We start from the raw sequence: 14,730 nt of genomic DNA, 5'->3' as shown, positions 1-14,730 counted from the left end.
ATAAAAAAAAATAATCTTCTTTTCAACAACTTTAAATGGCTTTGAATGTGCATGCAGTCAAAATGTACTTTTTTCTATTTGCCTTTTAATTATCAGAAAGTCATAATTTTAAACAATCTCCCCAACTCTACAGGGGTCATCCCTCCCACCAACCTCCTCTATTTTCTCCTGAGCTACTCCTTTCTATTGTGTTCAAGTAAGTCCCTGATAAAAATGTTGCTTAGATTAGGAACAGAATTTTATGGCTAGCAACTAAGCAGCTTGTCTTCAGATTCATTCCAATCCATTAATTAATGTTCTTTGGGTATGACTGATAATCATCACATCATCATCATCATCAAGTCCACTTATCACTTAGCTCACATTTCTCTATCCTATCCACAAGGATATCATCAAAAGAGTTTATCAAATGTTGATAAGGTCTTTAACTTTTGCTACAGGCACAGCCTTGATTGAAAGGAAACAGTAACAGCCACGGTAGGGTACATGGATTTTTGATGTTCTATGTCCTAGATTCTAGGCATCTTGACAACATGGACATAACTATATAGTAGATATCATTATGGAATAATGGAAAGAATATCCCTGGTTTTGGAATCAGAAGACCTGAATGTCAATATGCTATTTGCAACCTAAGGAATCTCTGGAAAATTAATAACTTCTTTTACCTTCACTTATCTGCAAAATTAAAGCATGGAATGAGATGTTCTTCCAGTCCCAAATCCTATGATCCCTAATACATATATGGGTGGGAGGCACAATGAGCTGCCCTTTTCAGATGGGAAGTTTACCAATAAAACATAAAAACATGGCAAACACCCATGGATGCTGGACCATAGAAGTTGCACTGTCTCTAGGAAACAGATTACCTCGCTCAGTGGTTTCTCAACTTTTGTTCTTATCTTTATACTATTAAAATTATTGAGGATTTGTCCAAAGAATTTTTGTTCATGTGGTTATATTTATAGATATTTACCATATTGGAAATAAATATTAATTTTTAACTTGTAGACCCTCTGAAAGGCTTTCAGAGACGCACAGAATTATCTGAACCACACTTTGAGAAATATTTTCCTATCTCACTTCATACTTATTCACCCTTATTTAGCAGAAGTAATGGTCCAGTTTAAAGTAAACATCAGCAATATCTCATTGTTCCTTACCATTGAAATAACACTTTTTTTTTTTTTGGTGGGGAACCCAAGATGACTCTTAATGATGCTATCGTTATTTTTTCTAAGCACTCCCAGATCATATTCAGTAATCTATTCTAGAATATGGCTGAAAATATAACAATATCATGCTTTCTATATTTAATTTTCCAAGTTCATAATTTCCCCCATTTAAAAATTGAGAAATGTATCCATTTCACTTAGCGGGCACCTTTTCTCTTTGCATTATTCTCAAAGATCACTAATGATGGTTCTATAATTACTTTTTGCAGTACCCTGGGATATAATTTGATTCTTTCTGGAGACTTGAACACATGAAATCAGCTGGTTAATCTTTTACTTTATCCTTATATCTCCCATGTACTAGTCCAAGGAAGGGAGGTTTAGGGAAGGAAAGGATAAACAGACCATAATCAAGAAGGAAGGAAATAAGCATTTGTAATGGTTTTCTGAAGGCATTGGGCTAAGCATTTATACATATTAACTACATACACACATATTAACTTGAGATCAACTCTGAGAGTTAGCTGTTATTATTTCTGTATTATAGTAAAAGAAATAATTAAACTTGGAGAGCTTAGATGAATTTCCTAGAGTCACAGAGTAAATGTTTGAGGTAGGATTTGAACTCATGACTTCCTAATTCTCACTTGGTACTCTATCCAATGCACCTAGACAGGCAGAAAGGAAAAAAAAAACTATACTGATGAATGAAGCCTAAAGTTGGTCAGAGAAGGACTGACTTGGAAGGTTGGCTTTGGAAACAAAAATATTGGTCCCAGTTAGGATGACTAAGACTATCACCAAGGCCTTGGTTTGAAGTTAGGAAACCTGGCTTTGTGTCACTTCTTTGTCATTTCTTTGTCATTTATTATATAAGCAGCTTGAGATATTCACCTCATCACCTGAGTTAGAGTTTCCATAACTACAAAGTTTAGCTAAGAATACTGAATATGGAGTCATGACAATGTGGTTTTAATCCTACTTACTACTGATGGACATTGGGCAAGTAAGTTAATATCTATATCTTTTCATAAAAGAAGGGTTTGGAGTACCTGATCTTCATAGTCCCTTCTTGATTTAATTACCTTTGATACAACGTGACTCATCTCCTTGGGTTTCAATTCTCTTCCCCCCCCCCCATCCTTAGCATTTTTAGCTTTTTCAGTTAAGTAGTATCCAAATAGGAATAAATATCCAAATAAGTACTGTTCTCTGCAAAGCTATAAAAATATAAATATAAAGCTATAAAATGCTATTTATCAGTGCTTAAAACCATTTGGAAATCATCTCTTGGAATTAACTTCAAACTCAGGGATATTTTAAATCATTATGCATTTATTAAATGCCTACTATGTGACAGGGCCTGTTGTAGGTGGCCGGGATGCAAATATAAATAATTAAACATTTAATTGGGGGAGACAATATGTGCTTTTATAAATATATGCAGACTATGTAGACCTGGACCAGCAGCATGTGCACGGTATAGTTTTTATTAACCAGATTGATCATAAGAAACAACACTGGAAACTCATGAATTTAGGGAAAGAAGAAGGGTTGTGCTGGATCCTCAGCTCAATGGGATGAGTTGATTGAAAGTGAAGAATCCTGCTATCCTGAGTATAGCTGTGAACAATTAGAACCTTGTCTGACTTTCTGATCCACTTAAGGAGTTGCTTCCCTGGGCAGGATTGGAGGCTTGCCCAAATGTGCTGGCTTTGTGGCTACTGGCTCCTATTGACTATATCTATTCTCTACTTTTCACCTTTTCCTCACCCCCTTCCCCCATTGCTGTGTGGCAAATAGTGTTGCTTACCCATATTTTCCTGTTCTCTTATATCTTGTTTATTTGAAGTCTATATTTTTCTTTAAAAACAAGCTGACTTTTTAATTATCATTAAAGATAATATGATTATGACTATTTTATTATTTGTTATTTTTGTGAATGCTAACTATGCAGCAATAGGAAAGAAAAAAGTACATAAAGAAGAATATCATTTGAGCTGATGAGATCAAATACCCTGAACTTTAAAGGGAAAAAAAATCATGAGCTTATATAGTGAGCTCTCTGCTAAGGAGGTGGAGAGGTTAGAGACCTTTTATGTGTATATATATATATATATATATATATATATATATATATATATATATATATATATATATATATATATATATACACACTACAAAATAAATACAGAGTAATTAAATACATCATCATTAGGAAGAAAGGGTATAGGGAATTAGGAAAAGATTTTGGGAAAAAAGATAATGCTTGATTAGCATCTTAAAGGAAGAGATTCTCTGAGATGATAGTGAAGAGGGAGTGCATTCTTTTGAATATGTTTGATGATTACACATTTTCATTCTTTGAAGATGACTTTGATGATCAGAAACAATCCAATCATTCAGAGAAAAATCTTGGCTTTTACGGGTTATCCACCTAAAGGTGGTAGTGGACTCGGGATGGGGAAGATCTGAATTCAAATTCTACCTTAGATACTTACTAGTTTTGTAACCCTGTGGTTCCAAAAGCCACAAGTTACTTAGCCTTGAACATCCTCAGTTTCTTTATCTGTAAATTAAAGGAATAATAACACCTACTTCAAGGGCTTATTTTAAGTCTCAAAAGTATTTAGCAAATCTTAAAGCTTGATCTAAATGCCAGCTACAATTATTGTTGTTATTAATTTGTAGTGTAGATTTTTCAGTAAAAAGAATGAATTGTAATTATATTTGAAGCTGATTTTTGTATGTATTTGGCTTATAAATTGGTAAAAAAAAAAAAAACAAAAAAACTGTTCCCAAAGAAGAGTACAAGCATATTTAGAGTAAATATCTCCCTTTCCAAGGTGATCATTTTGAAGAATGGCATTCATGTGGATTTCTAAATTATACTGCTCATTTTTTTAAACAAGGTTCATTACTATCAAGTAGATTTTCTTATTTTCAGCATATGATCATAATGTTACCTTTCCATTATTTATGATCATATTTATTTTTGATATATTCAACAAGACAACCAGTAGAGCTCTCAAATGTATTTGACGAAATTACCTTTACAGGGTCCCATTGACCAAATGAGCTTGGATATTTATAAGTGAGATTAAGCATTTTCTGAGCAAGTGGTAATGGTATTGGATAACATTTCTCAAAAATACTTTCACGAGTTTCCACCAGAGGCTGCAGTTTTTTATGCAACAGATATTGTACAATAGGAAGCTTCCGTCCTCCCAGAATAGAAATAAATGGAATCAACATTTTTTCCAATTCCTCCTAAAATGAAAGCATAAAAAATAGATTTCAGTATTCTCAAATAAGGGTCTAACTTGTTATTTTCTCAAGAACTCTAATTTGTAATTTTTTAAAAAGCAATAATGTTATTTAAAAAAATGAAACATCATACAACTGTGAACCATGGTCATTCACTCTGAAGATATCTTGTGTAGGGCCATAACAAATGATTATTTACTTAAGAATGTCAATATTATTTCCCTTTCTCAACACAAATTTCTTCCATCATATATCAAATATAACCAACATCACAGTTAGTAGAGAGAGTTCTGCTTGTGATTCTCTCAATAAGGGAAAGGATAATCCTTCATTAGAATGATCATATTTTTAATGAGGTATAGGGTTTTGGAGAAGATAGTAGAATCTTCTTTGATGTTATTTCCTACCTTCCTTCTCTTTATCTGAGATAGTATGGTGTAATGAAAAGAGCAATTTACAAACCAGAAAATACTATATAAATGTCAGTTATCATTGTCATTCTAACATCCATGCTTTTAAATTATTTTCTCATGCCTATTATTTTTCACTGGGGGATTAAAGGGGAAAATCGAATCTGTAAAACAACAGGCATTTACTTTAAACCACTTCTTCAGGAACACACACACACACACACCTTTCCCATATATCACAGAAAACATTAATTGTGTGATAAGAAAATTCCCTTCCTGATTAGCCTTCTTTACATATATACTTAATAATTTTGGTGTTCATTACTGAGGGTAATTAACATCTACAGATGGTTTTTAATATTTATACTGTAGAGATGATAACTGAATTAACATAGTACTTTTAAAGTTTTTAAAGTGATCTACAGATGGAAAGAGCTTAAGAGACCAGAAAGTCCAATAACCTTCTTTTATAGATGAAGAAACTGAGTTTCAGACAGCTTAAGTGGTGTGCCTATTGTCAGTATCAAAGGCTGGATTTGAAAATGGCTTAGAAACTGTTGGGACCCTGGATCTCTTAGAATCAGCCGGAGTCAGGATAATCAAAAGTCTTTATTCTAGGTCTTTTTCAGTAGCAGTCAGGGGATTAGATCTAGAAATCTCCACACCTCCTTCCTCTCTCTCCACCACAGGAGAATGCCTCAATTTCCTCCTTCTACTCTACCCACTCATGTCACTTCCCCTTCTTTGTCCACACCCACCAATTGAGCCAGCACAGAATAGTTGAGTAGGTTCATCCTCCAAACATGTGTCAATAGAGAATTGTCCAATTGGCAATTAGTCTCACATGCTTGATTATCCAAGTGCATCTGCTCAGTTCTAGCCCTCTCATCTCCTGCTTTCTTTTGTTTTAGAACACAGGTGGTCATGCCATCCCTGACTTCTCAGGAAGGGAGGTGAAAGTACTAAAAAGGAGATGATCACGCCCTTCCTGACTTCTCAGGAAGGGAGATGAAAAGCACCAAAGGGAAGTGGGAATTGGTAGCAGGTTTCTGGGCTGAAGGATCTTATTAGAAACAGGTATGCACAGACCCATCAGCATGGGGGATATTACACAAGCACATAGCAATAATGCAGAGGCTATTAGTGATGACTCTCCCCACAGTCAGTGCAGACTCGATGTGGTGTAACAAACATGAATTGTACATGCAAGTAGTGATATAACAAACAATATGAATCAACACGGTTTGTAAAAGATTTCTAGAAGTCCTAGAAGGAGAGTATGTAAACATCAATCACACATATACCTTCTTCAACAACCAAGAGATAGTCCAAAACCAATCTATTGTCCATTACTTCACATGTCAGGGAATCCAATGATCCCCACAAGTTTTTGAAGTCTTGCAACAATCTTTTTATATGTTAGGGAATCCAATGCAACAGTCTTATAATGTCTCAGAGAATCCAATGATTCCTGAGGGTTTTCAAGTCCTACAGCAGTCTTATCATGTCTCAGAGAATCCAGTGATTCCTGAGGGTTTTCAAGTCCTATAACAGTCTTATCATGCCTCAGAGAATCCAATGATTCCTAAGAGTTTTCAAGTTCAACAATTTTTGATGTCCATGAGTCAAACACCATAACTGCCAGGCTCTTTCAGTGGTGGGCACAGTCAGCAATGGAACCACCCAATGTTTCTTGGATCTTCTCCTTCATTTCAAGGATTTGCTCCATCTCTCTCCGATGGACAAGGAGAATATGGCTCGTTGGCACCCATCTGATTCCTTCTCCATCTGTGGAGATACAAGCAAACCCTCTCCCCCAAGCAGTTAACCTATCTGGTCCCTTCCATTCACCACTTTCTGGGTCTCTTCACATCACCTGGCGATTATCTAAAGACAGTGGAGCTGCTCGCACTGGACACTGCCCTTCCAGTGGCTTATAAAACCTATCTGCCGGAGCCAGTGCATCTTTGTCAAAAATTTAAAAATTAATGGTAATTAATTAATGGAATTAAATTTAGAAGTTCTCTAGGGTTACCCGTGGTTCCCCCTTTCTTTTTGTTTTTGGAGGAGTGTCTTAATATCTCTATTTCTTCTCTCTATTATTGCCTGCTCTTGAGGATTAAAAGGTATGCCAGTGGTGTGTAAAATCTTATACTGTTCACAAAAGTGTGCACAATGTTTAGAAGTATATGCAGGTCCATTGTCTGTTTTTATTGCTTGTGGCATACCCATAATTGCAAATGCTTGTATAAGGAATTTAGTGACCACTCAGAATCAGCCAGAGTCATGATAATTAAAAGTCTTTATTCTTGGTCTTTTGATGTTGTGGTCAGGGGATTAGATCTAGTAATTTCCACACCTCCTTCCTCTCTCTCCACCTCCAGGAGAATGAATCAATTTCTTCTTCCTACTCTACCCACTCATGTCACTTTCCCTTCTTTGTCCACACCCACCAATCAAGTTAGCCCAGAATAGTTAAGTAGGTTCAGCCTCCAAACATGTGTCAATAGAGAATTGTCCAATTGGCAATTAGCCTCACGTGCTCCATTATCCAAGTGCATCTGCTCAGTTCTAGCCCTCTACAAGAAACCATTTTCTTTATGCTAAATATTAGTACAATAGTGTCTTATTTATATAGGATTTGGAGGAAATAAATGTGGGTTAAGTGACTTGCCCAGGGTCACACAGCTAGGAAGTGTTAAATGTATGAGACCAGATTTGAACTCAGGTCCTCCTGAATTCAGGGCTGGTGCTCTATCCTTTTAAGTCAAGGAAATTTTTTAAAAATATAGACCTCTTTAGCAGATTTGTGAAACCTATGGATATTTTCTCAAAAAATGTTTTAAAAACATAAAATTAAATAGTCAGTCCACAAACATTTGTTAAGCACCTAGGATATGCCAGGTACTATGCAAAGAACTGTATTTTCTAAATATTTTATTGATTCTCTTTTTCTTTTTTCATAATATTTTTCAATAGTTGTTAAGTTCACAGTAAAAAAGATAATTGACAGAGGGGAAAAAAGAAAAAAAATCAGAGCTATTCAGAAGTTGAATGGATTGTCTTTTTGGTCTTGTAACTTCCCCTTCACTGGTATTATTATCAAAATAAGGCCTGGGTTAACATTTGTCAGATCTTTATGTAAGTACAAAACAAAAAAAAAAAAAAGAGAGACTTGTTCATATTTTAACTGGACTATGTGTTTATGAGGACTTTTTTAAATTCTGAGATTTTTATGATTCTTTCATTTAGCCTGCTTTCTTCATCCTATTTAATTCTGGGTCCAGCTCATTGTCCATTTCTGGTACCCATGAACATACCTATACATATGTGTATACATATACCTATATCTATGTATATTTATATATATCCATGTATAATCCATAGATACATACATATATATATATATATATATATATATATATATATATACACCCCCTCCCCCCAAATACTCACATATATCCATATACACATTCATATACATAGCCATACAGACATGCATGCACACTCATATACATATATGCTTGTATATACATACATACATGCCTATGTATTTCATAATCTGGGTAACATGCACTTTTTAATCCATTTAATTTTTTCCTATTTGATTGTGATGGAAATATCTCTTGAATGAATATGGATTTCATTAAAACTTTCCTGTGTTATTCTAAGATCGATGCAATCAATATATTGCTATTCACAAACAAGAACATCTGGAAGATGTTCTCTACAGAGCTTGTCTTCCATTTGGAATCTTTGCATGATATTATTTATGGCACTGGAAAATGTATTTGGGAAGCATAAGTCTTCCTTCAAATCAATTCAACAATTTTTTGTAAAACGCCTACTATGTGCAAGGAAACAAAGATAGGATATGGCATTTGGGCTTGGCTTTGAAGAGAAGGAGGGATGTTGGGGATATCACTGGGAAGTTATGACGAGGAAGTATGTTCTAGGTATGATGGATAGCCTATTCAAAGGCATGGAGATGAGAGAATAAATGTCAGCTTTAGAAAACAAGTAGGATACCAGTTTGATGAAACAGAATGATAACGGGTTGCAAAGTAAAATAAGTCTAGGAGGATATGTGGGAGCCAGATTATGGAGGACTTTCTCCTTTTTTCCACTCAGAAAGACATGGATTACCTTGTGTTAGGCCTGTCTCATCACCACTGTAATAGTCACCTTATTGGTCTCTCTTTTTGCCTTTCTCTTCTTCAATACATTTTCCCCACAATTGCCAAAATAATTTTTTCTAAAGCATACCCCCCTTCTCAGGAATCTTCAGCAAGTCCCTATCACTTCTGGCACAAAATACAATTTTTTTTCTGCTTGCCATTTAAACCTCTTCACAATCTGGCCCAAACTACCTTTCCAGACATATTTCACACATTCTTTTATGTATCTGTCACCTGAAGACCAGCCTAGCTAAGTTTGGAAAAGCTCTTCCCCAGAGATTTGGCCCAACAGATGATTATTTTTTTTTATCCACAACAACTTGTAGATATCTTAAGTCATAGATGGCAGGGAAAGTATGTCCATTCTGGTAAAATTCTGAATCCCATGGACCATTTGAAGTATTGCAACTGGTAAACAATAATTCTACCTTAAAATGTTAACCATGAAGCATGAAAATGAAGCTAAGCTACAATTATTAACCATTTTGATTCATTCTAAACCATTTGATTCACTAATGTTTTGCAAAAAAAATTATGGAAACCATGAAGGAAAAGTAATAATAACCTGTATAACTTGCAGGTTAGTTATGTCTATTTCAAACTTATCTCCCATTTCAAGTTTTATTCTATCAGTAGCCTCTTCTTCCTGTTCTTCTTCTTCTTCACTTATCTCTTCTTCATCTTTTGGGAACTCTTCTTCCAGAATAGCATCAATATTATCTTCTTCCTCTTCTTCAGCTTCTTCTTCACTTAGATCATCTTCATCCCTGCTTGACTGAAGAACAGAATTTAAATTTGTATATTGTTTTGCCATAATTTACCATTTTAAGTCATTCCTGATTTTTGTAGGGAAATTTTATAAACACTCAATTTTTGTTGGGACATGCATGTCACAAAATGATTTGTGATATAGTCAGACTCTGCTTAATCTGACTCACAGAAGTCGAATAATTCTGACTACAAAGAAAATCCAGAAGTAAATAACTAAACAAGTAAAAATTGTATTTATACCTGTAGTTGAAAAAAAATAGTATTTAATTCAATTCAGCATATAGTGTTAAACACTTTATACTAAGCACTGAGCTAGGCATTGAGGGATACAAAACAAATAAAAGAGGTGGCTATCCCCTAAAGGAATATATAGTTTATTTATTGTTCAATCCTGACTATTTATGGCCCTATTTGGGGTTTTGTTGGCAAAGATGTGGTATGCCATTTCCTTCTTTAACTCATCTGACAGATGAGAAAACTGAGGTAAACAGGGTTAAGTGACTTGCCCAAGGTCACACAGCTAAGTAAATATCTGGGGCTGGACTTGAACTCAGGTTTTTCTGACTTCAAGCCTGGTACTCTATTCATTGTGCTACCTAAGTGCTCAGCAACAGCCTTCAAGACCCATCAAAGAATATCTCCTCCATGAAGCACTTTCTAATTACTCTAAACCACAATAAATACTTTTCTTAAGTCTTCCTATATCATTTACTCTATTGCACTCAATTTAAACTCAGTTCTATTCATTCACTCATTCAGTTGACAATCATTTACTTCTTTTTTTGTTTTGTTCTCCAATTGCTTCTTATGCTTTATAAACTATATGTACAGCCAGGTGGTATAGATTAGAGTGCTAGGCTTGGAGTCAGGACACCCAAGTTCAAATATAACCCCAGACACTTACTAGATGTATGACTCTGGACATATCATTTAACTCTTTGCCTCAGTTTCCTCATCTGTAAAATAAATTGGAGAAGGAAATGGCAAACCCCTCTAGGATCTTTGTCAAGAAACTCCCTTAAAGAAGTCATGAAAAGTTGGACAGGACTGAAATGATTAATTATTTATGTTGATTATATTTATTTTGAAGTCTGAACACGAGTAAAATACATAATACTTTGGGGACTCATTCTTTGCTTGAATATGGGCAAATCTGAGCATTAAAATATCAAGTTTACATGCTGTGCATTCTATGAGATATAATCAGTCAACAAACATGAAGCACTTACTTGTTACCAGATGTACTAAGCACTGACTATGAAACTAAAGAATAGAATCTTATCAAGAAAGGCAAGTTTTCAGGTGCCTTTGGGTTCCAATGGTTTAGCATATTATTTTATCACAACCTATTTACCATTTTAAGTCATTTATATTTTTGGGAAGGAAATTTCATAAGCACTAAATTTTTGATGTGACATGCATTTAGCTAATGGGACATGCATGATGTGACATTTGTATAAGGAGAGAAAATTCAGATCTCTCTGATTTCAGATGGAAATATCAGGTGAAAGCAAAAATAAAATCCAACAGAGAAATAAAAACTGACTTCTGGCAGCAGTGTAGGTTATATTCCATCTGAAGTTTCCAATTATTTTCTTACCTCTGCTTTTCTTCTTTTTTCTCTCTCTGCTATAAGTTCAGCCCTTCTTTTAGCAATCTGGTCCTCCTATAAGAGAAAGAATAGCTTTAACTTTCTAAGGGACAAAGGAATCCTGTAAAAGAAGAAATAGATTAAATTTTGTAAAAAAAAAGATTGATTGAAAGTTAGTTTTTACCTATAAATAGTTCAATATTTTTTGTAAGTCTTGGAAGACTTATAAATAGTATGGGGAAATCTCAAAGTAGTGGAGTAGCTGTTTCTGTCCTCTTCCTTTCCTGGTGGATTGAACCTTTGGCTCTGCTTCCCCTTTCCCCCCTCCCCACTGCCCAGAAACATGGCCCATCTATTACTAATCTTTTTCTTCAGACAAGTCACTTTGGACTTTTTTTTTCTGGAGAGAAAGAATGGTGTTATAGAGGATTATAGAAGAAGGAATGGGGGAGTCCTAAAAAGTCACTCGATAAAAAGTTTTGAGGAACAGTTTTGTAGTGCTAGCTAGGGCAAGCACTCTGAAAATCTGAAAATGTACCAGTTGTATGTGAAACAGGAGATAAGCTTTTTAAGAATATCCCATGGCCAGCTGTAGTGTGATAAAATGGCATGTTTCACTGGATGCTTACCATTTATCATGGTAACATGGACAAAATGAAATGACCATTTGTTATATCCTGCAACCTGGCATGAATACTAATCAGCACCTCTGGGATTGTGGACCCCTTTGTTTCACCTCTGGACTTTGGGGCAGTTCTTCTCACCTAGGATATCAGATCAATATTAGGAGATGGACTCAGATCTACTGAAGTCTAGATCAGGGTCCAAGGAAACATATAGTTTCTGAACCTGCCTGGGGTTCTTATCACCACAATTTAACCAAGTGTGTCCAGTCAGTTTGAGAGATACTGGGACTCTTTGTGAAATTTTTAAAAGTGCACGCATCTTTTAAAACTTAGTGTTACTTAACACTTCCTAGCTGTGTGACCCTGGGCAAGTCACTTAACCCCAGCCTCTTAAAAAAAAAAAAAAAAAAAAGACTAAAACTTAGTGTTAAATATGGGTTTTTTTGTTGAGGATCTCTTGTATTTTCATAATTGAATAATTGCCATTGTGTAAACAAACATGCACATGTTAAAAATACCTATAAATTATTTATGCATAATACTGTACATTTATTTTATTCAGATGAGTCTATTCTCCTATTTTTGTCTCTTCATTTGAGAAAATTCATCAATCGGTCAATGAATTGGAAGTTACAAAAAGGATATTTAGGCTTGATACAAGGAAAAACTTTCTAAGAGTTATCTCAAAGTCGAATGGACATTCTTGGTAAGTGGCAGGTTCCTTCCACGTTGATGATCTTCAAGCAAAACCTGTTAATCCCTAGCTAGAGATGTAAAGGGAATTCTTGTTGAAGTATGGGTTGGTTATTGAAATCCTTTCTAACTGAAACTATGATTTTGAGAAATATATACTGACTCTAGATTGAGACATTAAAAAAAATAAACATATGAGAACTATTACATTCAAATGGGTGTTGTCCTTTAAAATTAACAGCTTATGGACTTGTTCCAGCAATGCTTAGAACATGATTGGAATGTTTGTTGCTTAAAATGCTCTGGATTCCTCTTTGAGAATTGCCCTTGGAGACAATTTATGAGTCACAAAAGAAAATTGGGCACATTCCTTAATAGTTAGATCTAGTTTGTGATCAGCTAAATCACAAATAAAATTATTCATCTTGAACATTATCTTATTCATTAAACTTATCTTTGAATGACTATTTGTTGTTCTTAAAAATCTACTCTCAGATGATGATTTGTTAGTGTACATAATTCATTTAAATATAAAAGTCCTGGCATGTTTTTTAAAGAAAAATCATTGGTGTCTTTTACTTTTACATCACAGTGATTTCCAGTTATCTTGTCCTTGTTCAGAGAACTGATCTTTGTCTTATTATTAAAAAATGGCTAAGCAAAAAAAAAATCAGTACTGTGGCCATGTCTGACAACATATGTAACATTTTGTTCCCATGTTTCTCTACCGTTCTGCTGAGAGGAGGAAATTCAAGACTCATAAATCTTCCTATGGTTTCATGAATTCTTTATATTTATAAATTCTTACCATATAATAACGTTTAATTACATTCATATACCAATTTCTTCAGTCATTCTGCCATCAATTGGCCCTTACTTTGTTTCAAATTCTTTTCTAAGTTCTGATATGATTATTATATTATAATGTTTTATATATATATGTGTATATATATATATATATATATATATATATATATATATATATATTATAAGCTCTTATAGTAGAGTTACAGAAAGAAGGGCATTAATATAAGATTTAACTAATAAGAAGAAAAATGGCTTCTCCACATATGGTTAATAATCAAATGAATAGTATATGCAGAAAGTTCAGAAGTGTTAAGGGGATTTAACATATTTATGGAGGTGAAATGTAAGTTGGTTTTGAAAATAAACTAAGATTTGTACAGGAAAAAAGGATTGGGGAAGATAATCTGTAGTATGGAAATGGTGGTATGGTAATTGGTAATGGTATGAATAAATGCAAAGTGGTGAGAAAGTCCTTCATGCAAAAGAGGTGAGCAGTTTGGAATAAAGAATCCATTTAAGAGGGAAATGGGATAAAGCACATGTGCTTTATGGTACAGAATCCTGAATGCTAAATTGAAATACTTGCCTTATAGTCAATAGGGGACCACTGAAGATTTCTAAGCAGGAAAGTAAAATGATCAAAAGTGCTAATTTAGAAAGAGCAATGTGAACTAGAGTAGGGAGGAACTGGAAAATGGGAGAGTCACTAGTAACCTATTACAAAATAAGGTAATTAGAACCTGAATTAAAATGCTGGCAATGAGAATGAAAAAGAGAGAATTTGAAAAGCATCAAGAACTAGTTTCTAGAAGATTTTGCTTCCTCCCATCCTTCACCCTCACTCTAGATTCACTACATTCTCAAAGTGTGAAGGAAAAGAAAGGGTCTGGAATTCAGTATTCAACTTCGACTGGATGCCCTATAAACAACTTAAACTCAATATGGCCCAAATAAAACTCATTACCTTCTTTTCCTCATCCTGTCTCTCCTACAACTCAAATCTCCTCTCTTCCTTAGTTCCCTGTTATACCGGGTATCATCACTTTCCTGCTCCATGGGCTCACAGTTTGGGTGTCATCCATGACTCCTTACTCTCTCTCTCTCTTTCCCCCTTATACAATCTTGCTCTCAAGTCTCTTTGGTTCTATCTTTGCATTTATGCTTCCTTTGACACTGCCACCACTGAAGTAAAAGCCCTCAAGTCCCTTCTGG

The 14,730-nt window shown here is 34.6% G+C and overlaps 1 protein-coding gene across 1 annotated transcript in view; it reads right to left on the bottom strand.

Moving 5' to 3' along the window:
- The window catches only part of AK9 (adenylate kinase 9), a 117,233-nt gene that overhangs the window by 26,563 nt on the left and 75,940 nt on the right, over positions 1-14,730 (bottom strand). The window contains 3 exon segments of the mRNA XM_074310124.1: positions 4,227-4,445; positions 9,596-9,805; positions 11,402-11,467. Of these exon segments, the coding sequence (XP_074166225.1) occupies positions 4,227-4,445; positions 9,596-9,805; positions 11,402-11,467 (495 nt within the window).

The sequence above is a fragment of the Sminthopsis crassicaudata genome, chromosome 4 (genome assembly GCF_048593235.1).
Source record: "Sminthopsis crassicaudata isolate SCR6 chromosome 4, ASM4859323v1, whole genome shotgun sequence".
NCBI classification, from domain to species: Eukaryota; Metazoa; Chordata; class Mammalia; order Dasyuromorphia; family Dasyuridae; genus Sminthopsis; species Sminthopsis crassicaudata.
The sequence above is the reverse complement of the archived record's forward strand: the minus strand, read 5'-3'. Positions and strand labels throughout refer to the sequence as shown.